The sequence below is a fragment of the Empidonax traillii genome, unplaced genomic scaffold, assembly GCF_003031625.1.
Source record: "Empidonax traillii isolate 1590-97213 ecotype Southwest subspecies unplaced genomic scaffold, ASM303162v1 scaffold362:size563497, whole genome shotgun sequence".
Lineage (NCBI taxonomy): Eukaryota > Metazoa > Chordata > Aves > Passeriformes > Tyrannidae > Empidonax > Empidonax traillii.
In genome coordinates, this window is record NW_020955555.1 from 523,014 (window position 1) to 548,071 (window position 25,058).

General features: G+C 43.2%; 2 protein-coding genes and 1 long non-coding RNA gene across 3 annotated transcripts in view; 2 read left to right on the forward strand and 1 right to left on the reverse strand.

Moving 5' to 3' along the window:
- Positions 1 to 4,466, forward strand: part of CENPN (centromere protein N) — a 7,450-nt gene extending 2,984 nt beyond the window's left edge. Inside the window, exons 6-11 of the mRNA XM_027892684.1 lie at positions 997 to 1,173; positions 1,888 to 1,989; positions 2,525 to 2,582; positions 2,980 to 3,092; positions 3,689 to 3,812; positions 4,129 to 4,466. Coding sequence (XP_027748485.1) covers positions 997 to 1,173; positions 1,888 to 1,989; positions 2,525 to 2,582; positions 2,980 to 3,092; positions 3,689 to 3,812; positions 4,129 to 4,244 — 690 coding nt within the window. The 3' untranslated portion in view covers positions 4,245 to 4,466. The remainder of the gene's footprint in view (positions 1 to 996; positions 1,174 to 1,887; positions 1,990 to 2,524; positions 2,583 to 2,979; positions 3,093 to 3,688; positions 3,813 to 4,128) is intronic.
- The window catches only part of LOC114061845, a 22,451-nt gene extending 14,021 nt beyond the window's left edge, over positions 1 to 8,430 (reverse strand). Inside the window, exon 1 of the long non-coding RNA XR_003572235.1 lies at positions 8,421 to 8,430. This is a non-coding gene — a long non-coding RNA (uncharacterized LOC114061845). The remainder of the gene's footprint in view (positions 1 to 8,420) is intronic.
- On the forward strand, positions 6,843 to 16,018 carry ATMIN (ATM interactor). The gene is made up of 4 exons (XM_027892681.1): positions 6,843 to 7,046; positions 11,115 to 11,240; positions 12,029 to 12,228; positions 13,153 to 16,018. Exons 1-4 carry the CDS (start codon positions 7,017 to 7,019, stop codon positions 14,984 to 14,986), a joined length of 2,190 nt encoding a protein of 729 aa, XP_027748482.1. The 5' UTR covers positions 6,843 to 7,016; the 3' UTR covers positions 14,987 to 16,018.
- The last annotated feature ends 9,040 nt before the right edge of the window (positions 16,019 to 25,058 follow it).

A 25,058-nucleotide genomic window follows, 5' to 3' on the forward strand; every position in this document is an offset into this window, starting at 1 on the left:
GATGGCTCTGAGAACTTGGCTCTGGTGTTTCTTTACAAGATGACTGAAAAAACACTCTCAGTAGCAAGCAGCAGTTTCTAAACTGCAGAAATGAGCATGCTAAGGAAAAAATTGGAAGGGAATGCTCTCATTTCACTTTTTTACTAAACAGTTTGCAGAAGCCTTTTCTTCCTTTAGTTCACCAGCTTCATGTAGGCAAGATAATAGAAAATGTCTCTGGCTGATTCCCTGTGTCACTCCCTGACACCCAGAGCATTCCCACTGACAGCAAACACAAATCAGGCTCACACTTCACATCACTCTCTTATAAGAAAAGCCTGCAATATTTTTGGTTTTAAAAAAGGTTTCTCAAAACCTTCAAGAAGTATTGTTGGCCCAGCAATTTCAATACTTTATGCCCTACTTGTGCCTCAGACAAAAAGTGAATTGTTGTTTTGTTTGTTTGTTTTTAAAGGAAGCTTTTCCACTCCAAAGTCACCCAGATTGAGTCAAGGTAAAAAGAAGTAAAAAAGGAGCAAATCTACAAGAATAACAAAGGGAATCTTCAGCCTTCTGACTGTGAATTCTTGAGCAGAGATAAATATTATATTTGGGTCTAAAATCACAAGTTGATCAAAAGTTTAGTTTCTCCAAAAATGGACATATTGGAATTATTGCCACTATCCCTCCATCTAAACAGACATCTCTGTGTGTTGATATTTTCCCAAAGGAGAAATCAAGGCTTTTGTAATAAGCTGGTTTTATTGTCACCCTTCACAAGGAAATGTACATTGACAGGAGGAAAAGTAATACTAGATTTCAAAAGGTGATTGTTCTTTTTATCCCAACTTGTGAGGTTATTGTTTTTCAGTGGAAATTCGATTCCAATACAACTTAGTGGGTTTTGTTTCTTCTTCAAGCAGTGGGGCACTAAGTGATGGTTGGGGTTAAGAGAGAAGCAAATCTTTGTGGACACCAAAACGTGTGGGTAAATCAGAGCTTTCCTTTTCCTCTCAGGTCACCATCACCTTCAGGGAATATGAGGACAATGCCATCTGGATTCGAGTTGCCTGGGGCACACCCTACAGGCAGCCCAACCAGTACAAGCCCAGCTACGTCGTGTACCACTCGCAGACTCCCTACGCCTTCATCTCTGCCTCGGTGCTCAAGAGCAACCTGCCCCTGCTGTGCCAGGTACACAGCAAAGCTGCTGGCACCCTCATTTCACCATGGCCAGCCACAGCTGTGTGAGCTTTAAGAGGATGGGAACAGATTCTTCACTGAACACAATTTACTACATTACTCATTTGTGGGGTTTTTTTTTATCCCTCATGATAAAAATGGGGCAAACCCCAAATCTTTGGATCGGTGCCTCGTGGATAAATTCAGTTCATGGGGATTTTTACGGATCCTGAATTGTTCTGTTTCTTAGCAAAGTGTAAGGCAGTATTTGATTAAATTGTCTTGTAGAAGTTTACGAATATTACACCAACAGGATTAAGTTGAAGAACTAAACACATGAGCTCACCAGGGAGTGCTCTTCATTAGTTTTAAAACTCATTTTCTGTTAACTTGTGATCAGTGTCGGTAGTCTTCTTTTTTTCCTCTATTTAGCAAACTTCTGCAGTAGTAATCTAAATATTTTATTACTCTGCTTGTTTATTTTTCATCTGATAAGGCTATGGGGCTTATCTTGTTAATCCTGTGAATGCTTTTAAATATTAACATGAGCTTAATAAGAGTCTATGCAAGATTTTTTGTCAGATATGAGAATCCTGCTGGTTAAGGGGCAGTTTCTTCCCTTAAAACAAGAACATCACAATGTCTAGAAATACTGTATTTTTGACATATTATAAGCACAGTGGTAATTAAGAATGATGTTAAACCAATTTCAATTTTTATTTAAAGGCCCTGATTGTTGCTTCCAATTACCATGACATCCGTGAAATGGAGCTTCGAAGTCATTCATTAAACTCCCTTAAAGATATTGTGTTTAAGAGATATAGCCAGGTGAGCCACTTCACAAGTAAACCCTAAGATAAGTCTTGCTTTTTGTTTCAGGCCTAGTTCTCACCCCTTAGAAAGGGGGAAAATTCACCTTTTCCAAGAGACCATCAAGTTAAAATAATATTGAACTACTGAGGTGGACAGCCTTTCTCCAAGGTAACAATGGGCGTGTGATCACTTGGTATCCCACCTGCTCTTCGTTATTGTTATTCCTGGTGGCTAAAAATTATAGGAGCAATTCGGTTTTAGGATTTTTTAGCATCATTCCCTGGGCTTCTCAGAGCCAGGAGTTGAAGGCTGTTAAAATGGGCACTTAGTCTGCTTGTCCATGTAAAACTTTTAAATAGGGAACTGTTAACAAATATCATAGGACAGACGTTTTTTTTTCCTCAAAATTAGTTTGGCCTTCTGACTTCTAGTCCTGGTCACAAATTGGAGGAATACTCATTTTGAGAAGCAAAAAGAAATCTATAAAGTTCTTTTCAGCTACAGCTTCTAAAAGTGAACTTAAAATATTTTTTTTTTTCTCTCCATTTAGAACTTCCAAACTTACTGTCCAAAACCTCTCCAAGGAAGGGCTGTAGAACCAAAAAACGGTAAGTATATTTGAAGTGTCATTGCTGCTGGCTTGTGCCATGAGATCTGTAAGAGGATGTAATTTACACGTCTCACATTCCCACTCCACTATCCATTCCTTGTTCCATAACTGGCTGCACTGGGAGAAGTCAGCAATGCCCCATGACTGGCACTGTGCACAGGAAACCAAAAACACTCAGTGCCCAGTAGCTCACATTAGATTGTGATTTTCTCTTGGCAAGCACTGAAAATGTAATTATTTGATAACTACCTTATCAAAGAAAAAAAGATGGTGATGAATTTGTGAAAATTATTATCTTCAACTTTTCCCTGGGGTGATCTGAGCAGAAGAACAGCACTGCAGCAGCTGCCAAAGTTGTCTTTCTGTTTTCTCTTCTCTACTCCTTTGCCCTGCAGTGGATTTAAGGATAATTAATGAAAAGAGAAGTGAGAAAGAAAGAATACACAGACTGAACCAGGAAGCTTTCGGTGATGGTCCCCAACCAATACTCCAATTTGCACAATACAAGGTAATAAAAGCAACCAATTTGGATTGGGTTTTTTTTATAATTTTCATGTAGAGGTAGTTGAGCTAAATTTCAAATTGAAGAAATACTATGCTTTTTTAAACTTTCAGGAGGACACTTTAACATAAATTAGTTAAAAGTCTCTCTAACAAACAGATTTGCATTGAGATTTGGTCAGTCTTAGCTCACGTTTCAGCCTGGCAAACTCAGCATTTTGACTTGTTTTTGGAACAAAGGTAGACTTGGACCAGCAGTGTTTTGGAGCAGGAGCAATGAGGGTTATTTGAAGCACATGCAAAGCTCATTCTCCGTATAACACCATAATTAACTTGAGTGATGCACTGATTTTAGCTGATGATCAGATACATTGACAATTTGAAGAGATACTTCATGTTTTACAGTATTACTGAACAAGCTGCCTCTTCAGCAGAAAACTGCCACAGGGTGGCACCCTCTGATTTTATTACAACATTCCTCCTGCTGGAATCATGTTCATTACAAATGAGAAACAGTCTTATTGCATATTACATTTAACTAAGAACATATAAATGAAATATATTCATTGCTTATACTCCCTGCTTAAATTTTGTGTTTAACAGCTTGAGACAATGTTTAAAAGTAGTCCTGAAATGGATGTTTTGGATAAAAAAGAACCATTCAGATGTCTGGTCAAGTTTTCTAGTCCACATCTTTTAGAATCACTGAAATCCTTGGCACCAGCAGGTAAGTGTCCCAACTCTATAAAATGGAGGGGAAATCCACTTTTGTTTTGTGTTTTTGCTTTTGTTTGTTTGTTTTTAATTTAAATATCTTGCATAACCTTATGGTTTGTTTGGAAACTGATAGAAGTGTAGTAGAACAAAGATGTTACCACTTTAAAAACTTAGATCTAAATACATAACAGTTCATTCTTAAAATGACTAGTTTGTCTATGGAGACTCAAGCTGTAGTTTTAGGTTTGTGGTTTAGTTTTGTAACACTTGTGAAAGGTAAATAACAGCTGAGTACAAGCTATAATCATTTGTGTCTTTCTCTCCAGGTATGGCTGATGCACCACTTTCACCACTCCTTACATGTATCCCACAAAAAGCTAGAAATTATTTTAGAATAAGAGAGAAAAGAGGTTTATTTCCTGAAAGTTTTGTAAGCCCTTAACTGAAAACCGAGTCATAGAGAAAAATGCAATTTTTTTATTACTGGTATTAATCTCAATCATCATAAACTTTAAAACAGACCTTAAAGAAATAACTTATTCTTTGGTAATACCTTACATTTTTTTCCAAGTTATGGCTTCTTTGAATTATTCTCCCCACAGTTGCCTTTGACAGAAATTAGCCCTTCCCTTAACTAATAAAAGCCTCAATTACAAAGTTTAAACAGAGAGATCGTGGTTATTTTAAATGTAAATGTAAGGACTACTCCTAACTGTATTTTTAACAGTATTTGTGGAGTTAAAGCTTAATGAAGATGCAATAACAGAGCTGTAGCTGCTCAGTTTGCTCTCAGAGCTGCAGGTGACTCTGATATTTTTGGTGGCCCTTCTTATTGTGACTGCAGTTGAGAATGTCCCATTCAGATGGGTGGGACTGCAGGCCAGGCAGCTCTTTATCCAAGGAGGGGAAGTTTGTATTCCAAGACCATTACAGGGAACAGGGAAGAAGGGACTCTTGGAATGTGGATGCCAGTAAATACTTAAGAAAAATCTATCTTTGCTATTGATGTCTTAGGAAACTTTGTCTTGGAGGAATACAATGAAACAGGCAATGTTTTGTTTACACCCATTTTAAATAATATTTCATCCTTCTGAAATCCTTGCATGTTGCCACTTTTTTGTGCTCGGGGACAAAGATTGCAGGATCAAGGTGGCAACAGTCACTAATGCAAACAGCTTTGCATTGGAGTTCCTTAGAGTTGGTAAACTTTGGGAATTGTGTAGATAGTTGCTGCATTGGTTTTTTTTGAGATGAAGTTGATCCCAAGATTCAGTTCTTGAGTACAAGTGTTTCTCTTTAATTCTGTTACCTGGACAGTTTTGTGTGTTCTTTGTGTAATGTGGAATTTCCAATTCATTTTGGATACCTCAGTGCTCAGAGATAGCCTTATTTTGAGAGGTTGTATGGGCATGTTTTTGTTTTCAAACTGTAAATAAACATGTAAATTAAATCTTCTCATACAAGTTTGTTTGGCCTCGCTTAGAAATATAACTTCTCACATACTGATGTTTGGTTTTTTTTTTTCTCTGTAACTCACACTTTAAAAGAGGTTAGTTTAGGACTCTCTGCTTGTGATAGGGTTTTTAGGAATTCCACCTGCGTGATTTAAATCTTAGTTTGACAAAGTAGTTCATGTTAGGATTCTGAAAGAACTCCAGGTTTTGTGTGATAGACATTAAGAGCTGGCCATTAATGTGTCTCACTCACCCTCCCAGAGCCTTCCAGGATTCAAGTCCATTAAGATTCCAGTGTGCATTTCACTCTCTGCAACTTGTTCTTCCTAATGCTCTCTCCCAAATAACTTAAATGCCTGAGATGACAATGATTTACCATAAAGGTAAAGTTCCCAAATGGTCTAAAACACTGTGAGTGCCTGGCCTACTGCCTGTGCTTGCCTCTTGTTTCTGGGAAAGGCAGGCTCCATCCCCTTTTTAACAACCAAAACATTGGTATCTCTGATTTTCAGAGATGTGTTTTATCTCTAACTTTCTGTAAGCAGGGATATTACAGGATCTATGCAGCACTTCCAGGCAAGGAGGTGAGTATTTATTAATTTTTCAGAAAACACGTCTGCAACTCCCGCGTTCCTTCTTGCTGAGCAGGTGTCCCTATGGAGAAGGTAAGGCAAGGGGGGAACGTGGAGACCAAACTTGTCTTCCTCACTCCAGCTAGGTCTCTTCCAGTAAGTTGGAAGTTTGGGGTTGGACTAGATGACCTCTGTTCTGTGATAATCCCAAGCAGCAGCTGTGGGGAGAGGGGCTGTGGGATGGACACACAGCCTGGGAGCTCTGTGTATGGCACAACCCTTCCCCAGTAAATGGCGCACGTATTGTCCTTGAACTTGACAAATTACAGGGGAAAAACCACAGTGTTGTGTCATTGGTTCCAACATCAGTGAATCACAGAATAGTCTGAATGAGGGGGGGATCCACAACAATCAGTCACTCGTGGCCCTGCACAGGACATGCCCAAGAATCCCACCCTGTGCCTCAGAGCCTTGTCCAAGCTCTCTTGGAGCTCTGTCAGCCTTGGGGCCATGACCACTGCCCGGGGGAGCCTGTTCAGTGCCCGACCACCCTTTGGGAGAAGAACCTTTTCCTAATATCCACCTCAACCTTCCCTGACCCACCTCCCGGCCCTTCCCTGGGATCCGAGTGCCATAGGGGGGATCAGTGCCTGTCCCTCCGCTTGCCTGTGCACCCCAATACCCGCAGCCCCTCCGTGGTGCAGCGGGGACGCCTCAGCCGGTTGCGCTGACGGGCTGTGCCGTTCCGAGGCCCGGCACGCGCGGTTTTCCATGTATTTCCCTGTGTTTCCATGTGTTTGTCTCCCTCTGTTCCCGCTCCGCAGCCCGGCGTGTTCTCCACTCAGGGCCCCCCCCCGCTTTGCCCGCAGCCGCCGCCGGGGGGCGCTGACGAGCGGGGGGGCGGGGCCACGCCACGTGCCTCATGAATATTCTGCATCGGCTGCGCTGATTGGCCGCGGGGCCCGGAAGGGGCGCGGGGGGCCGAGCGGTGACAGCAACATGGCGGCGGCGGCGGCAGCCGGGCGGCGTGGCGGGGGCTTGGGGCGGCCCCCCGCGCCCGGGCGGGACGAGCCGCCCGCCGCCGAGCTGGTGCGGCCCTCGGTCACCGAGCTGTCCCAAGTGCGGACCAACATCCTGTGCACCGTGCCGGGCTGCGGGAAGGTGCTGCCCAACAGCCCGGCCCTCAACATGCACCTCAGCAAGGCGCACCCGCTGCAGGTACCGCCGGGAGGCCGCGCCGCCCCCGCCCGCTCGGCACCCGCGGGGCCGCCCCTCGGCCTGGCTGCGCGGCTCCCTCAGCGCCGGGGGCGGCCCCGGGGCCTGCGGCCGGCCCGGGGGCGGGTCCGGGGGGCGGCGGTGGCTGTGGCTGTGCCGGGGTTTGGTTCGCAGTGAGACTCGGGGTGGGGGGTGATTCCCCACCCTGAGGAGAACTGGGATTGTTCAGCCTGGAGGACAGGAGGGTTTGCGGTGACCTAATTGGGCCTTCCAATACCTGGAGGGAACTCAGAAGAAAGATGGGGCACGACTGTTTACAGGAGCATGGAGTGACAGGACAAGGGGAATGGGCTCAAACTGAGAGTAGGCTTAGATTAAATATCAGGAAAAAATCCTTCCCTGTGAGGGTGGGGAGTCCCTGGCACAGGTTTCCCAGAGAAGCTGTGGCTGCCCCATCCCTAGAAGTGTCCAAGGCCAGGTTGGATGGGGCTTGGAACAACCTGGGCTAGTGGAAGGTGTCCCTGCCCATGGCAGGGGGTGGAATGAGACGGGCTTTGAGGTCCCTTCCAAACCAAACCATTCTGTGATTCCAGATGGGAATAACAAAGTGTTTCTCGTTGTCTCTCGTTTAAATCTCCCCTGTGGGAAAGGCCCCAGCAGGTGTGTGTGTGCATGGCCTGACCAGTCGTGTTGAGGATTCCTCTAAAATTACTTACAGAAAATAACGAATTTTAAGCATTTTTATAAACATACCCCAGGCAGTTAAAAAGTTCTTCAGGACTCAGCTTCTGTTGTTTCACTTGCTTATCCCTTATCTTTCTGCAGTAAGACTTTACAGCACCATTTATGAGGTGCTGTGCAAACAGGCAGCATTTCCTACTCTTATCAGCTGGCAATCCACCTTCATCCCAGCGCCCAGGGCTCTTAGGTGGAGTTTTTGTGGTTTTTTTTTTTTAAATGTCTGAGCCAAAAAAAAAAGAAAAACAACCCAGATGGATGCCATTTTGGAAAGAAGCCCTCATTTCCATAATACTCCTGAGAAAACACAGCATGTGCTCGTGGGGGAGGAGAGCCACAGCTCAGCAGGCACAGATTCCAGGAGGATATCCTTGCTCTTCCCAAAATCACAGTGCCAAGCCTGCCAGGACAGATCCTTCTGCTGCAAAACTTCAACTGCAGCGTTGGTGGCTGCGTCCTGAAAGTGCAGCCTGGGCAGGGAACAATGAACAGCCGGGTGGTGTGAGGTGGTGAATGGCAGGGCCAAGGGAGGGCTCCTGGTGCTGGTGGGTGATGAAGCAGAGGAAGCAGCGATCAGTGCACTTTGCTGGCTGCTATCTGTGAGATGTTTTCATTTCTGAAGCGTTTGCTGCCGTGCACTGACAGCTTTCAGTGCGGGTTATGTGTCGGTGTCAGGGGAGGTGCAGCAGGAGCTGAAAGTGTTCTCTGAGGTCAGCAGAGGCACTTTGGTGGTGAGCTGATGCTCTGGCAGTGCAGTGCAGCTGGGGGGTTACATAACCCAGGGGATGAGGGATGAGGAGATGCTGCTTTCTCACCCAGCCTCTGTTCTCCAGCTCCTGTGCCCTGTGGAATCACAACCCGCTTCCTACACCTCATTACTGGATCTTGGGGCAGCTTGGAATAAATACTGAAACATGGGTGCAGTACAAGGTTATAGTATTGGGAGGTGATAACAAACAGTTTGAATGGTCCTGGTTTGTAACAGAAATAACTTTTGATGGGGAAAACTTGCAAAAGCAATTTGGTCATACAGGGATGAGCATTTGGGGTAGTGCTGCTGTGAGAGGGGCAGTCCTAAAACACGTCAGAGGGATGTTCTCTGTCAGTGCTGGGGAGTAAAAATCTGATTTAAATAAGTTAAAATGAACCCAGAAAAGGTGTAGAAAAGAACTGCTCAGGATGATGAATGGCAAGTGTGTCTGACAAAGGGGAAATAGAATTTGGCTTGCTCAGCCTAACAAAAGAAGATATGATGAAGTGTTGATATCTAAGTTTCTATTTTCTGGTTTTGTGACTTAATTAAGCCAATTAAAAAAAAATAAATTAGACCACTGGGTATAAAATGACACAATATATTAGACTGGAATTTTTCATTTTATTTTGTTGGTCTTTTGTCTGTATTATTTTATGGGGAGAAGGGGAAGACTTCTGTGTAGTTTAAATGAAGCTGGGAGAGTTGAGGTAAAGGTGAGGATTCTGTGGATTCCTGGGATAGCAGGAAGGCTGGAGTCAGTGGAGAATGTCTGAAATATGACTGACCAGGTGGGGGTTGAGAAGGTGCAACATTAATCATCAGTCCAGGAGGATTTGGGAGAGGTCAAAACAAGATTACTGTCCATATAGGGTTTCTTATATATGTAGAGCATCTCTCAACTTGCCACCACAAATTTGTTGTGCTCTGTGCCACCAAAGTGTGTTCCAGCTGTTAAAAAAAGCACCTCACTGATGTTTATAAAGCTTTTAAACATTTTGTTATTCTGTAATTTGATATTTCAGTAGTTTTAAATAACCTGACTCTGGTTGAGCTGTTAAGTGCCTGAACATGTTTGCCATATTGCCCTCTCATTTGTTGGGTTGTGACATTAAATGTAACACACTTAATAACTTTTTACTTAGGAATAAGTAACTCCAGTTGCCACTTGGTTGTATTGATTTCATCTGCAGTGGGAGAGGCCAAACATAAAGGCAAATGTGGTTTTTTTTTTTTCCTCCTGAAGACTTCAAGCCTGACATCGAACCAAAGTGTTTCTGTGTAAACTCAGGGTTAAAAAGTGTAATTGGGGCTGGAACACCGAGATTTGTTTGAGTCATGTTCCTGTTTTGGGCAGTGGCTGTGGGAGGCACAACAACAATCACAGTGATGATTCAGCAGAGATAAAACAGGCCTGTTTATGAATGGGCTGTCCATGGGGAAAACTGCTGTGCATAAAGATGCTTAGAAGGTTAAAATGTTACAGGAAAACTCCCTTTTTATGGCCTTATTCCATGTTTTCTTGATGAAATGGCAGCTGATTATTTTGGTGAGAGGCTCTAATCGTTGCTACCACGAGTATGGGCTGTCACTACCAACAATGAACGTGCAGCAGTGGCAGCAATAGCAGTGTTGGGGGTGTGGAGACATAACTGAAATATTGTTTGAAGGGATTGCATTTTACACTGAGTAAACAGAGAGGTGATTTGGGGGAAAACCAAATAATCATTGAAATATCCCCCTCCTCAGCTTTCGGAACGTAAAGAAGTGACTCAGAACAGCGTTGTTGGGTTTTGACTGATCTTTTTAATTTTGTGCTCAGACACACAGATGCCTGGTGCTTCCACTGAGACCCTTTCAGATAGGGTATGTCTAGAGGTTCACACCTTGTCTGCTTTCCACAGCTGTCCCCTCCGTGGCAAGAGGTTCTGTGTGGTTGTGGACATTAATGTGTCCTTTTTATATGTATTTTTGAGGTCCTCTGAGCAAGTTGTGTTGCTTTCTTCTGTTTTTTGCACGTGAGGATCAGTGAGACAGATCACATGGAAACCCCAGGTGGAGTGGTCCCTTAGTGTTTGGAGGTTCAGAGTTTGCATACCAGTTGTTTCACAGGTGTGACATTTGGTTTATGATGTAAATTAAAAGGCAGAGCATGCTTGGCATTTTCCATTTTATTTGCATTTTAGTACCATGAGTAGTGGCAACAGAATTCCAACATCACAGAAGTGTTGTGTTACACAGTGGAGCCTCAACTACTGTGCTACTAACAAGTAACACCAGTCTAGTGTAGTATCTGTATGGACAACTTTTTTGGGGATCAAAAAAATACAAAATGTGAGTTTAATTGGCTTGGAGTGTCTTGGTAAAAGTGAGCAGTGCAGAACCACCACTCCCTAGAGCTTGTGATTGCAATTGGTACTTTGGGTGGGACATTTGCAAAGTGGCATCCACAGGGGAAAAGCTGCATTTGAACATTCAAATAGCTTAGGAAAGTGCCTTCAGCTCCCTGAGGTGTGTTCTGAATATTGTCTGTAAAATCCCAACCCCTAGAATCGTCAACTTCTCACCTGCTTCTTTTTCAGGATGGAAAACTTAATGCACCAATAAGGAAGGGTTTGAAAACTTCCCAGAAATTCTACTGCTGTCCTATTGAAGGCTGCCCTAGAGGACCAAACAGACCATTTTCCCAGTTTTCTCTTGTAAAACAGGTATTCCTGAAGTATTTTCACACTGGTTTAGTCCTGACTGTCTCTACTCCACTTTTGCACTCAGATATCATCAGAGCCTCTCAGCATGTCTGCAGAACTTAGAGAACTCCTGATGTGCATGTGGTTAATGGATTTGCCTGTTTGCATGTTGGTATTAGAGGATTTGAGCCTTTTGATCAGGCAGCTGCCAGTATGTTCTGCTGACCTGGAAGACAACCCCTGTCCCCAAATTAAAATAGAGGGAGAAAGATCAAAAATGGGGGAAGGAATCACAGTAGCAACCAATGAAGGTTTCAGATGTGGCTGATGCTTTTAACTGCTTTTTTTAAGTGGGCGAGAATGAAGAGTTTCTCTCTGCTTTATTATCAAAATGCATTTATTTATTAGTTACCTGTTTCAGAAAAGGTGTAAGGTTTGTTTTCTGAGTGAGTGAGCAAAAAGAGCTGGTGCTGCTGGTGGTTACCAGCGACGAGCTGGGGAGACTGTAGGGTTTGAGTGGCTGTGCTCTGCAGCAAGATTGAGCTATAGATTTATTAATCTGTTTCCACAGGAAGCTTTCAGTGGCTTTAAGTGGGTTAAATATTTATCTGTGGTTTAAGATACATCTAGCCAACTTTTAATTCTTTCTGTAGTTTTCTTTAAACTTGTAACTTATTAATAGTAAGACTTTAAAGAAGATTGCTACTCCTCAGTGTTGCTGAACAACTAAAAAATTCCAACTAAACATGATTTTCTTGTGTTTTTAATCTACACTGCAGCTAATGTTTGCTTTCCCTTGTGTGTTCTAGCACTTTATGAAAATGCATGCCGAGAAGAAGCACAAATGTGACAAATGCAGTAACTCCTACGGTACAGAGTGGTATCTGAAACGCCACATAGAGGTCTGTGGCAAGACTTTCCAGTGTACTTGTGGGTGCCCCTATGCCAGCAGAACAGCGCTGCTGTCTCACATTTACAGAACTGGCCACGAAATCCCTGCAGAGCACAGGTACCAGTGAAGCAGTTCTGTCATGGTAATGTTCTGTGTCTCCCATGTCCTGCCTTTCTGTCTCCTTCCCGCTGGTTCCACGGAAAATGGCTCACAGTGTGTTTAGCTGGGGAGCAGTTTACAGTTTGCTCTGCTGCTTTTAGGAGTGGGTGTTTTGTTGAAGGCAGTGGTGATCTGTGCAGTCAGTAAGATCAGGTTTCCCTGTGGATCAAACGAAAAGCACTGATGACACTGCACTGCCTGGCGTGAGTGCTGATGGCACTTGTTGCGTCTGCTTTTGCAGTTCCTTGAGAGCAGAGATGATTTGTAAGTGTTTCTAGCTAGTAAAGTAGGGGTGGAATGCAATTCAGGTTTTTTTCTTTTATAGTTTAGTTGTCTTTGCAGTTATTAATGGATTCATTTTTTACCACCTCTCTTTGTATGTTTAGTTTCACAGTTGTTTTAACATGTGTATATATTTCATAAAGGGCACTCTGCTTTCTGAGGCCTGGACTGTCTTTCTGGGAGGTTCAGCTGCTGCAAAATTAAGTTTTGTGTGAAGGAATGCTAATTGTGTGTCCAGTTTCCAGACCTTTACCTGTACACTGATTTTAAGAGCCCTGTCCCTTCAATGCTCAGTCTGAGTTATCGTCAAAGTAACACGTTAAATCTTCAACTCAGAGTGCTTAATGTGCAACAGGAAGAAACCATCTAAACCCTCCACCTCCATTTAGAAATAGGTCTCCATAAAAGAGGTAGCCCTTTCTGTTTTTTTTTTAACTGAGTGAGGGATGACATTTAACAAAACTGAACTTCATGGTTATCTTCTCATATCCACCCTCATCTGTGACTTCAGGTTGTATTTTCAGAGCAGTGACGCAAAAGAATGGAAGGCAGATGTTCTGTGCTTGAAAGAAGTATAAATTATTGATCTCCTGTTCACAGGGACCCTCCCAGTAAGAAAAGGAAAATGGAAACCTCTGCTCATAATCAGCAGCTGGCAGAGAAAGCAAACGAGGTGTTCATCAGCACTCACAGTGCTGCTCCTGGCACTCAGGAACTGGAGTCCTCTGAAGTGAAAGCGGTGGCCTCTCTTGAAGGCTCCCACAGCTCCAACTTCACAAACCAAATGCAGCCCAAGTGCACCCCGAAGATGCTTTTGCCCAAGCCCAAGGTGGCGTTGGTTAAAGTGCCCGTGATGCAGGTCGCTCACCTGCCTGTTTATGTGTCTGCAACGGACCCTTCTGTCAAACCTGCTGTGGTGGCTGTGGATAATCGAGGTTCAGTTGTAAGTACTGTTCATCTGTTGCCTCAGTCCATAGGAATTCTGATTCCAGCCCTGGAGGCAGAAACCCTGGTGTTCAAAGACAGTATGCCTGTTTCCAAAGTGACAGGGGCTGGTGAGCGGGAGCCAGTGAGTACCGGTGTGCAGGTGGAGCTGGACAAGGTTCCATCCAGTGACACAGGGCAAGAGATGGGCAACGTTGGTCACAAGAACAAAATTTCTTCCATAAATATACAGACTGACTTATCTTATATTTCCCAGAACTTTGTCCCAGCTGCAGCCTGGACTCCCAGCTCCTGTGTGTCCTCTTGCTCTCAGACAGATCTGTCCTTCGGTTCCCAGGTTTCCTTGCCCATCAGTGTACAGACACAGACACTGCTGCCTGCTTCCAAACTGACATCATCCATAGCTGCTCAGACTGATGCTTTCAGCCAGGGGTGTTTCCCAACGTGTGGCATTTCCAGAGAGACTCAAACCAGTAGGTCACAGGACTGTATCAGCGGAAGAGTTCAGATGGACCAGGCTGTCATGTGCAGTGACATCTTCGACAATGTTCCTCCATCGTACAATGTTTCTACTCACATGGAACTTCCAGAAAACAATTTAATGCCTGCAAATATAGATCAAACCTTGCTGCAAAGAACTAATTGCAAGAGCCTGAATCAGGACACGGTGAAGTCTGAATCCCTGATCGGCTTCAATTCACAGACTAATATACTTCCACCTCAAAATACAACAGATAATCAAACCCAGACAATGGACCTGCTAAGTGATCTGGAAAACATCTTTTCGGGAAACATGTCTGGCCAGACACTGGATAATCGTGGCCTTTTGTCCGAGACAAGTTCTAATGCTGACACACATCTGCCATCTGCTCCCTCCCAGAGCACGGGCATAGACTTCGACATTGAAGAGTTCTTTTCAGCATCCAATATCCAAACCCAGACTGAAGAGAGTGAGCTCGGTACCCTGAACTCTGAGCCGGTTTTGGAGTCACTGGACATTGAAACTCAGACTGATTTCCTATTCTCAGATAGTGCCACTCAATCCTACAACTGCCGAGGCAGTTCTAACTTCTTGGGTTTGGAGATGTTTGACACACAGACCCAGACAGACCTGAATTTCTTTTTGGACAGCACTACCCACCTGCCTTTAGGAAGCATTCTGAAGCAGTCCAGTTTCTCCATGAGCACTGACTCATCTGATACAGAGACCCAGACAGAAGTGTATATGATGGCTACTAAAACCACACCTGCCCAGAACATTGAAAGCAAAGTCCAGCTCAGCAGTGCTGAGACACAGACTATGGACAGCTGCTTCGAGAACCTGGGCAGTTTGTTCCTCACCAGCAACGAGACACAGACAGCAATGGATGATTTCCTGCTGGCTGACTTAGCCTGGAACACCATGGAGTCCCAGTTCAGCTCCGTGGAGACCCAGACCTGTGAAGAGCTGTGCTCCTTGTTCCAGAGCTCTGACAAGCCCAGCCACTGAGTGCTACGTGATGGTTTGAGTTTAACTTATTGGGGTGGGAGAGAATGGCTTTACCAAGTGATCCACTTTGCATCACTGAATGTAGTTGTCACGAGCAGTTGACCTAAGAGATTTTTCGTGCTGAAGGTACTCATTGAATATGTAACTTTACATAAACTATGTGTGTATAAATGGGGATGGGGGGGGAGGGAGGGGACTGTAACATCTTGATGTACATTTGAACCTTAAAAATTATGTGGTGCCTATGTTTTCTCCTCAAACTTCTTTACAAAGCTGTTACTGCTTTCATTTCAATGGAAGAACTTTTCCAAGTTGTTCTCTCTCTCTCTCTCTCTCTCTCTCTCTCTCTCTCTCTCTTCCTGGCTTACATGCAGGGTTCCCATGTGCTGGACCAAAACCCTGACCTGTTCAGTTGAGATGCTTCCCTGAACTTACGGGGGAGGATTCTATTTTTAGTGTAAGCTACTTCTGTTTACTTTTTTTAGGAGCTTGTGTTTTAAATCCGGCGTGAACATAATAAGCCGTATTGTCTTCTTTTACTTTCTGCCTCCACAGCTCTTTCTCCTGCGTAAGCTGGCACTTCCCAAATACCTGTCCTACACATTAGACACAGAGAGATTCTCAAGTCTTTGAACATATTTATTATTTAAAATATCTAGAAAGCAGTACCTTTTTTTTTTTTTCTTTTTTCTCTCCCTGAGTGGCACTGATGCCCTTTGAAGGGTAGGAAAAGAACTTGGAGTTCATAGTTCTAGGCAAAATAATTAGTCTGTTGTCCTTTTAGCTGAGGTAATAAATGGGACTAACGTTTTTTGAGAGTCTCCAGGGGGGGATTTGCTTAAATTATTTCTGTCTGTAAGATACAAATGTTACAATGTGTGTGCCTCTGAGACTGGAATCATTTGTTTTCGCTGAAGTTCTCTTAGCTTTACTGAGATACAAGTTGGGAAATGTTACAGTGGTTTATAGCTCTTACTACCTTCACAGAAATCTTTAAAAATGGGAAATTAAATTCCTTAAAACACCCACTCACCTCGACTCCTGTTTTTGGACTTCCTGCTTCCAAAAACAATTGGAATCCACACACACAGCAGAGCTGGGAAATCAGCTCCCAGAAGCCCTTTCAGAACAGCTCTATCTTGCTTTTTGCACGTTGATTTGCAGCCCTCAGTTCCTGCAGCTTGTAGAGTTTCCCTGAGTGCAGTCAAACTCACACAACCTGATTTGTCAGAGAAGAAACACAAAGACCTCTTGGAATCCTTTTTTTAATGTTTATGTTGCCCCCTCATGCCACTGTTTGCGGTGTTTTCCGTTCGTGTGAGAATGCATAACTCGTGAATGTACGTTGGAACATGGCCTTAAGTAGCTTTTTTATCTCTTACTCTGATATCTGTGAAATGTAGGCCTCAGGTTTTGTCCTGGACAGGTTTTAGCTTCTGTAACCTGAAAGGAAAGAGAAACCTCTTCGTGTCAAATCCCTGGGCCTCTAACAGAGTTTACTGCTCTGCTGTCAGTGGAGAAGTGCTGGCTGTGTTTTTGCTGTGCAGCCCATCAGCAGCTGGATGTCCAAGCCTTAGGTTCTGAGGACTCCCTATGCTTTGTGTTGCACATTCTCAGCTCCAGGATGTGGGAGTTGAGTTACTCATCCATTGCAGGCAGTTTGTTTTGGTTGAAAATGAGCAATACCTTTCTTCTTTTCCTATTTTTTGCCTCTTCCTAACACGCTTTAAATTGCCATGGTTAACATGCTAATATGGTGAGCGTCTACTGGAAATCATTTCTTTAGATTAACCCTGAAACTCACATTTTTCCTCCTGAAATCCCAGCTGTGTTGCCTGTTTAATTTTTCAGCATTTCTAGGTACGAGTTCAGGCACTTCCAGGCTTTGGCTGGAGGAACTGGAGAAAGGAATCTTGCAGTTCCCCAGGAGCACAGTAATTCTGTGGGGAAAGTCCCCCCAGGTTTCACAGTGTCTCCAATTCTGAGCTGAAAGGTGGGATATATTAAAAAAAAAAAAGGAAGGGATCACTTGTAATCTTGTTTCTTGTGAAGATACGACTGTTTTGTATTTACCTGCCTACTCTGAAATCGGGAAATAAGACAACAAAATTAGGTTAATTTATTTTGTGGTTTTTTATGTTGCATCTCTACATTTCAAAGTGTTTTTCTTTCTCCTTTCTTCCCCTGGATGGAATATAACACTTCTTCATACCCAGACTTTTGTGTTTCCCACAGAAGTGCAGGAAAGAGAAGGAGTTACCATGAATCTGGTTGGGGAAAGGTATTTTCCTCAACTGGCAGAAACGAGGAACTTCTTTACCTCTGGATTTAGAAAGTCAGTCTTTTTTTCTGCAAGAGAAGGAATCTGAGGTGCTGAAGAGCAGAACTGCAGAGAGGTTTGAGTTGTAGCCATCTGAGAGACCAGCTGGCATTTAAAGTACTTTGAAACTAATTTACAAATTAGAGTGATAATTGCCATGTTCTTATGATGTAAGCCATAGGGGACTTCCAGAAAAAAAAAAAAATACAGGTTTATGTGGACAACTTTACAGTGTAATCATTACCCAATTATTGTACTTTGTAATTATTTATAAGTATTTATGAGCTTTGTGTGTTTTACTAGAACATGCACATCAGAATGGTGTCACTCATCCTCTGGGTTTAAAATAGTTTGAACTTAATTTGGTGAACACAGTGCTACAAGATGAAACCATTTACTGAAACTGCAGTACTAAGAAGTAATTAAATCTGTCTGCACTGTCTTAGGGAAGTGGCTCGTTCGGACCAAAATTAACGTTTTTCTTCACAAATTTGGTTCTCCATAAGTTATTCCTAGCAGTCACAAACAGGTCTGGATCCTGTGTTGCTGGCCTAAGTCACTCAGTTTGGATTTATGAAGTATTTTTGTGAAAATGTGGAGACTGCCACCAGACTTCACAGTTTGGTGACTCCCACGGTAAACGTCGTGAAACCCGATCTGAAATGCTGAACATTGTGATTTCCTCCCATCTGAACAAGTTCTTGGAAAGAGCTGATTTTCTGTTTTCACCGTTATTGTTAAAAATAAACTTCACTCAGAAGTATTTCTTGGTAGAACTAAAATGATAATTATCTCCCTTTCTCTGCAGTTTGATTTGGTCTTTGAGGCATTGTCTCTGTTGTAAGTTTTGCTCAGCAGCGACTCCTTTCCTTCCTCTCCTCTGTATCCTCTGCTGCCATTAGAGCTGCTCTTCACAAAGTAACATCAGGTTCTCCACAGCCTTTTAGCACAGTTGTGTGTCTGGAAGGGATGCAAATGTTCCTTGTGCTTGCTCTGTGCATTTCCTGCTCAATTCCATTGGGATTGCTGGATCTTGACCTGGGTGCCTGTGTAACTCTATTCTAAAACTGAATTAGTGGGTTTGTAGTTTGGTTTGAGTTTATTTTATAAAGATTCAAACAAAGGAAACAGCAAATTTGGGACTTGCGTTCTATGAGAGCCTGAGCACAAACAAGCTGAAAAATGAAAGGTCTGTGTTGTTGCCTTCCATATTTGTTTGTCACAATGCTAAAAGTTTGTATGACAGGAGATGTTTCTTCTACTTGTGGCTTTATTTGCATCTGTTTCTGCTAATACACCTGTAAATACTTTCTGCTGGGGGTAGGGAGTCCCCCCTCTTTGTGTTGGCCTAGAAAAATTGGTAGTTTTAAGTCAGAGTTTGCTAATGCTACACATTCTTAGCTATGCAAAGCTGCTTGTGTCTAGAAAATGTTAACTTCCAAAGGGTATTGAAAGCATTAAAAAAAAAAAATGTATATATACTTGCAGCTGTAAATTAAACAGCTGGAAAACAAGCCTTGTGAGACCTCATCTAGTTCTGAACAATCCAGCCAGTGTCTGTAAATTAATGTGTGTAAGTAACTGCTTACAGATTTTGATTCCAAGGCTCATACACAGCCATTTTTTTTTTCTGTTGACAACAAGAGGCTGAATTTCCCTGTTTGTCACACAGACCTTGATTGTGTGTGAGGGGCAAGAGAACAAAGAATGCCTTCCCCTGTGCTCAGTCCTTCTGCTGCTGGCACGTGCTCGTAGCTGAATTGATTTTCCTGAGAGGCCGGGTAGAAATGTGAGTGTTGGCAGGATTGGGGTCTTAAAGGGTTAGGAGATTTTATTTTTTAGTATCCTTTCAAACGTAGGCTAAGTCAATAGAACTGATACTGAATCAACAGAGGGTGCTCAACTTGCAAAAAGAAACATGTTCCTGAAATGACAGCTTTGGTGAACCAAATGTACTTGCCTCTGTTGTTGAGGTTGTACAGCTTCCTTTGCTTTAATGTATTTCTGACTCGTGCTGGTTTTTTAAACGTGATCTTAATGTACAATTTACCGTTCCAAATACATTCACACCAAAACGTTGGAAACATTCTGGGCCTTGCAAGCTTCTCTCATTCCTTTTTGGTTGAAGGTGCTGCTATGATGTGTCCTGGTAGAACTGGGCCTCCTGTGAACACTGAGAGGATGTTGAGTGGTAGCAATCTGCAGTGCAAGGTGCAAACGTGCGTCCTCCCTTTGGTTGGTTGGGTTTTTTTAAGAGCTGGTGTGATTTTTTTTCCGTGTGTGCTGGAAGGACTTTGCTGCTTTAGGACATGCCTGAATTCTCCTGTTTAAAATGCCGTTGCTGTGCAATGAGCAGAAGCCAGGGAGGTGAATGTGTGAGGGAATGGTTGTGTCTGTGTGAGTGGCTCTTCCCTTCGAGTGCAGATGGCACCAGACAGCCCGGATCGCCAGGAGCTCCTGAAGGAACTGCCGAGCTGAATAACAGAATTCCCTGTATTTGGGATCCTTTCTCATCTGCTGGCTTTACAGAACCTTCAACAAGGTAACAGATGACTTGTGCTGATGCAAACTGTGCGTTTCACAACAGCCAGTGCCTTGCAGGCCTGGCTCCAGCACCTGCACGCAGAGCTACAGTGGCAGCACTTCCATCTGCAGGTACTTGCAGGTGCATCTGTGGCAAAGCTAGATATGAAAGCCATATTTCTACAGCCTAAAGAATTCAGCAGCTGATTAGGATCTCGCTGAAACTTGGGATTGTTTTGAATGGATGAGTAATAAACCTCATGGGTGAGTCTTTCCCCAGGCATGTGTGAGCTGATCTCAGCAAGGCTGAGAAATGTCCTTAAAATATTTTTCTTTTCATCACCAGTGGGATTTTTTTATTTACTGGACAAATTTAGTTTCCAAAGGATGTTCATGTTTAATTCTCGCTGTTTAAGCCAGTAAACTTGCAATGAGCAGACAAAGTCAAGGATTCATTTCTTAGACGTATTCTACAAGTGACAATCCCAAAGAAGGAATGTTGTCCTAGTAACTGTGAAACTTTTAAATATGTTATTGCATGCAGAGAAAACCTTGTGCCAAAATACTGTTTCATATTTCCCTCTGTTGGAAACTGAAGTGTTACACAAAGCTACCAGTAAGTTATTCACAGGTATTGAAACGTTTTGTTCACAAATGAAGCACTTATTTAGTCCTGTAAATTATACATATTTTGGAATAAAGTTAACTTCAATCAGTTTTTGCCTTCTGTTTTAATGGCCATGGTCTCCTGCCTGCAGAGGCCTGGGGGGATTCACTGCTTGTTGGCAGAATAGCACCCATTGCTCCTTGACATCTTTTGAATTGGTAGAGGTTTTGTAAATTAAAGCTATCACAACGTCAGTGCTCGATCTCTAGAGGTGGCAAAAAGGTTCTCCCATCTCAAACCTCTCATCAGCACGTGCAAAATGCAATCTTTAATTGCCTTGTGTGTGCAGTGGAATGAAAACCTCTGCCAGGTGCCTCACCTCTACAACAGACTCTCAGGACAGGATTCCTTTGCCTTACTGTCCCCCCTCCGGCAGTTTTTAAGATCTCCACTGTCATAACATCAAGGAGAAACTCAGCTGCGTTGGGATGGTTACTTTTCAAAGTATCCTGTAAAATTACAGTCCTCTCTAATGGCTTATGCTATTTTGAAATATGTTTTATGTAACAGCATATTGTTTGGTTTGAATATGGGTGATACTTTTCTTCCTGTACAGTTCCCATGCTTAGCAATGATCCCACCATTTTCTGTTAGCTGCAGGATATAAAATGCTGATTTCTGTTGTTCCCTGCAAACCTTGTGGATGTGACTCAGAGGAGGTGAATGAGCAGTAGCTCCTTGAGTGGAAGTTCATCTGCAGTGTTCCATCAGCTGTAGCCATGAGTGAGGCATTCCCAGATGGATAACAGCAGGCTGCGTTCAGTCCTGTCGTGCCCCCAAGGTAAGCATTTACACACAGCAGCATTCAGGTGTTTGCACATAAATATCTACAAACTAAATTCCTATTCAGAGCATTTAAAATTGTGGAACAGTCAGATGTGTGAGATCCTTTTAGGACTAACAGCCCTATTCCCCTCCCAGGGATGCTTCTGCTGGAGTTTGTGTTTATGAACTACTTTCTTGCCTGCTGCTGCTGAGAACTGTTTATTCTGCTGGCAGTGAGAGTGTCCCTGCCTGGTTTGGGTTTAGTTCCTGGATTTCCTTCACTTGGAGAAGTTGCCTGCTGGCAAGCTGATTGCTTTCCCTCAGAACAATGGAATTAGAGGCACATTTTCCTTCTGGCTCCAGGATTTGACAGCTAGTCCTCTGGATTCAGTCCTCTGAAAGTTTGGACCTTAAAACAATAGGAGAAAAATGTTGATTTAACTTTCAGGTGTTCCACCATTGTATTTTTTAATTGCTGTCAACAGTTCACTTGTTGTGTTTTGGCACCTTGGATGCAGGAAGCACTTCTGGCTGCTCCAGCCCTTAACTTTGTTTCCTTTCCTTGCACGGGAATGGTGTTTTTCCTGAGAGGACTCACACGAAAACAAGAAGCTGCCGTTTCCTGTGCTAGAAAAACCCAGTGTGTTCAAGGGCACACCTCTTGGTTAAGATGATTCAAGTGTTGTGGGTTTGTTTCTTTATGTTCTTAGGCCTTTACTCAGCAGCTTTTCTGGCCTCTTGCCACAGGTCCTGGACAAATAATCTGTGAGGGTGGTTCATAGGAATGTTGTCTTCCATCAGGTTGTAGTAAAACCTCTGTCTAATCTGTCTGATTTGACACTGAAAAACCACATTGATGCACATACTTATTGGCAAACAAATCTAAAAAGATGTTGACTTCCTGCGTCTGTTTTAAAGTGGAAGCCACGTGCCGTCAGGAGCTTTGCACAGGTATGATCTTCCCCTATCCCAAATTTTTATCAAAGCATCACAAGAAGGGGAGAGTCATTGCAGTGAATCCCTGTTCAGAATGCTGAGTTGAGTTGCAGTTACCTGTGTGTGTCTATGGAAAGTGCTGGTTTAGTTTGTGTTTTGTTTAACACAAAAGCAAAAGAGAACTTGATCTGAAATTCCCTTATTTGGTATGAGATGAAATGAGAATAAGTGGCCACCAGAATGCACAGAATACATATTAAACAGAAACAAGCAAAGAGCACATTAACAGGATTTAAAGAATGAATCTACTTAGAATGAGTAAGAAAAAATTACTTTGGCAGTGCCACCACTGTCTGATTCGCAGGTCATTTCCATTTCTTTTGGGTGACAAATGAGCAAGGAATGCATGCAAGTGTTTATCTGAGGCTCAGTAGGATTTAGCAGTGTTAAAGTTTATAATATCATTAAACACCTTGCAGAGTAGGCATGGATTTAAGAATATTCCCAAAATTAGGCATTGCTCCAGTGCTGAGCAGCATCAAACACCTGATTACTGTGCTAGGCCAGCCACAGTGTCCTTCAGAGGGAATCTGAAGGGAGAGGTTGCACTTCATCCCCAGAACAAGCTATTTAAAGCTCTAATGAATCTCTCTTATGGTCAGGAAGAAACTAAACCTACATGTAAGTAGTTGGCATTCATCAGCTTATAATCCTATTAATAGCATCTACAAAACTACAGATATCCCCCATGCCCACAAGGAAATTTTATTGGTGTTCTCACAGTCTAACAAGCTTTAAACCAGCATGAAATTAAATATAGAAATGTTAGGTCAGTGTAGACAGCACTGCAGCTCCCCAGCGTGGATGACTGGGAAGGGAGGGAGCCCAGGGAGCAGTGGAACCTCCCACATTTTTGATTCATTCCTGACGTTATCAGTGAAAAGGTCCTGGATATCACCATGTTTTTACCTTGTTTTTTGATTTATACGTAGAATCTGCACCCAGGCATGAGGACTGTTCTTTTTTAAAAGCAATCTGAAACAGTTGCACTGCTTCAATCTGACGGGGCAGCACAGTGCCAGTGGGACTGCTCAGGGCCTTCCTGCAGGAATGAGCCCTCTGTGTGGCCTGAGAGAAACAGTGGCTCAGGAATTTCTGGTTTGTGCCCCTTCCCTTCATCACTCCCAATGCCAGCTCCTTCTTCACTCTCCTGCTCTGCTGCTCCAGCACTGAGTGCAGGAAGCAATCTCAGCTCAAGTACCACTGAGCATCTTCTGAGAGAGGAAAGCTTTTGTGTTCCTCCAAGGGAGGCTTTGAAGTGTCCTCGGGAGTGGCACCTTCCACGGGTGGGAGCGCTTCTGGAAGACTTGAAGTCTCAGAGTGGTTTGGACCAAACACATTCATTTCTTTCTGCCTTACAGCTGCTGGATTTTGCACCTCTGGAAGATGCCACATGCAGTGTTTTTATTGGTGCATTCCCTATTTCACCCTGGAAGGTGTGAACGGTGCAGCTTGTTGTGTATCTCCCATTTTAGTGCCACGTGTGGTGGGATAACATTTAAACTTCCTAGGCTGGGTTGAAATTCTTCCTTGTGTGGAGCTGTGTCAGCTCTGCCACCTCCACTTTCCTTGCCATCGGGTTATGATTGATTTCTTGTGTTCTTGGCTCCTTGACCCGGGTGGTTGCCGGGAGATTGCGACGTGTCTGAGCCAACCTGGCCCTCGTTGGGAGCTCCATTTGCCTGGCACTGCTCAGCCTTGTTTTTGCAGCTGGAAGCTGGCAAGTGAATCAGGTCTATCCCGAGGTAATCAGGTTAATCTGACCTCTGGTGTGTGGTCACTTGTGGACACTGCTCCTGCCCTCCACACCTTCTCTTCACCAGGGGTGTAAAAGTGACAGGGAAAAACGTCCCTAAATCTGAAGGATTTCTGGGAGGAATCTAAATAATCACAGGGAATCACTGCCTGACCAATAGGGCTTAGCAATGAAAAAATATTAAAATCAAATATGCAAGGAGCTTATTTTTATGTCCAAAATAATTACCTGGGACTACTGAGACCATTTGCAGTTGATAGAAAGCTCTGTGGTTATTTTATAACATGGCATGAAGACTGAGCCACAAGGACTCTTACCAGGAGATGGGATCTGGGGACATCCTCCAGTGCATTTATTCAGATATTTGCATAAAAAGCTGTGTCAAAAGTTCTAGGACTGAAAGAGTCCCAGTCTCCTGCTGGATGTAACTTAATCCTTGTTAAAAAATTCAACCCTTCTAAAAAGAGCAGAACTAATTATATAAGAAAAATACTTTAAATGTTCTTTATCGTTTTCTTCACAGAAAGGAGATGTATCTCTTTGGGTGTTTTTCTTTTCCACTGTGTTAATTGTTGTTTGGTGGGTTTTTTTTTTTTAGCTTATGCTCTTCAGAAGTCTTAAGCCAATCACTTAGGAGTCAACAGAGACAGTTAATGCTTAACCAATAAATTGTGTGTGAGCTTCATCATAGTGTAAGGCAGATTCACAGAGGTCATAAACGCAGGTAAACTCTTCCAACTCTATTTTCTTGTTCAGACTGTACCTTCATTTGCATCCCCAACCAAAAATAAGCAAAGAACAACAAAACAAAAACCCCAGAAACCAAAAACCACAAGGCACCTTTTCCAAGGGTCCCATCTCAGTTTAGCAGAACTTGCAGCCCTTTTGGAAATGAATCACTGATCTTTGTGTGACATCAAATGTCCTTGAGGCAACTCTGTGAATCACACAACTTTCATCTTAATAGATAAAGAGTGTATAACCTGGTTAGGGGAAGATAATATTTGATACAGAAATCAATCCCATTGTTCTTCAACAGAATAGT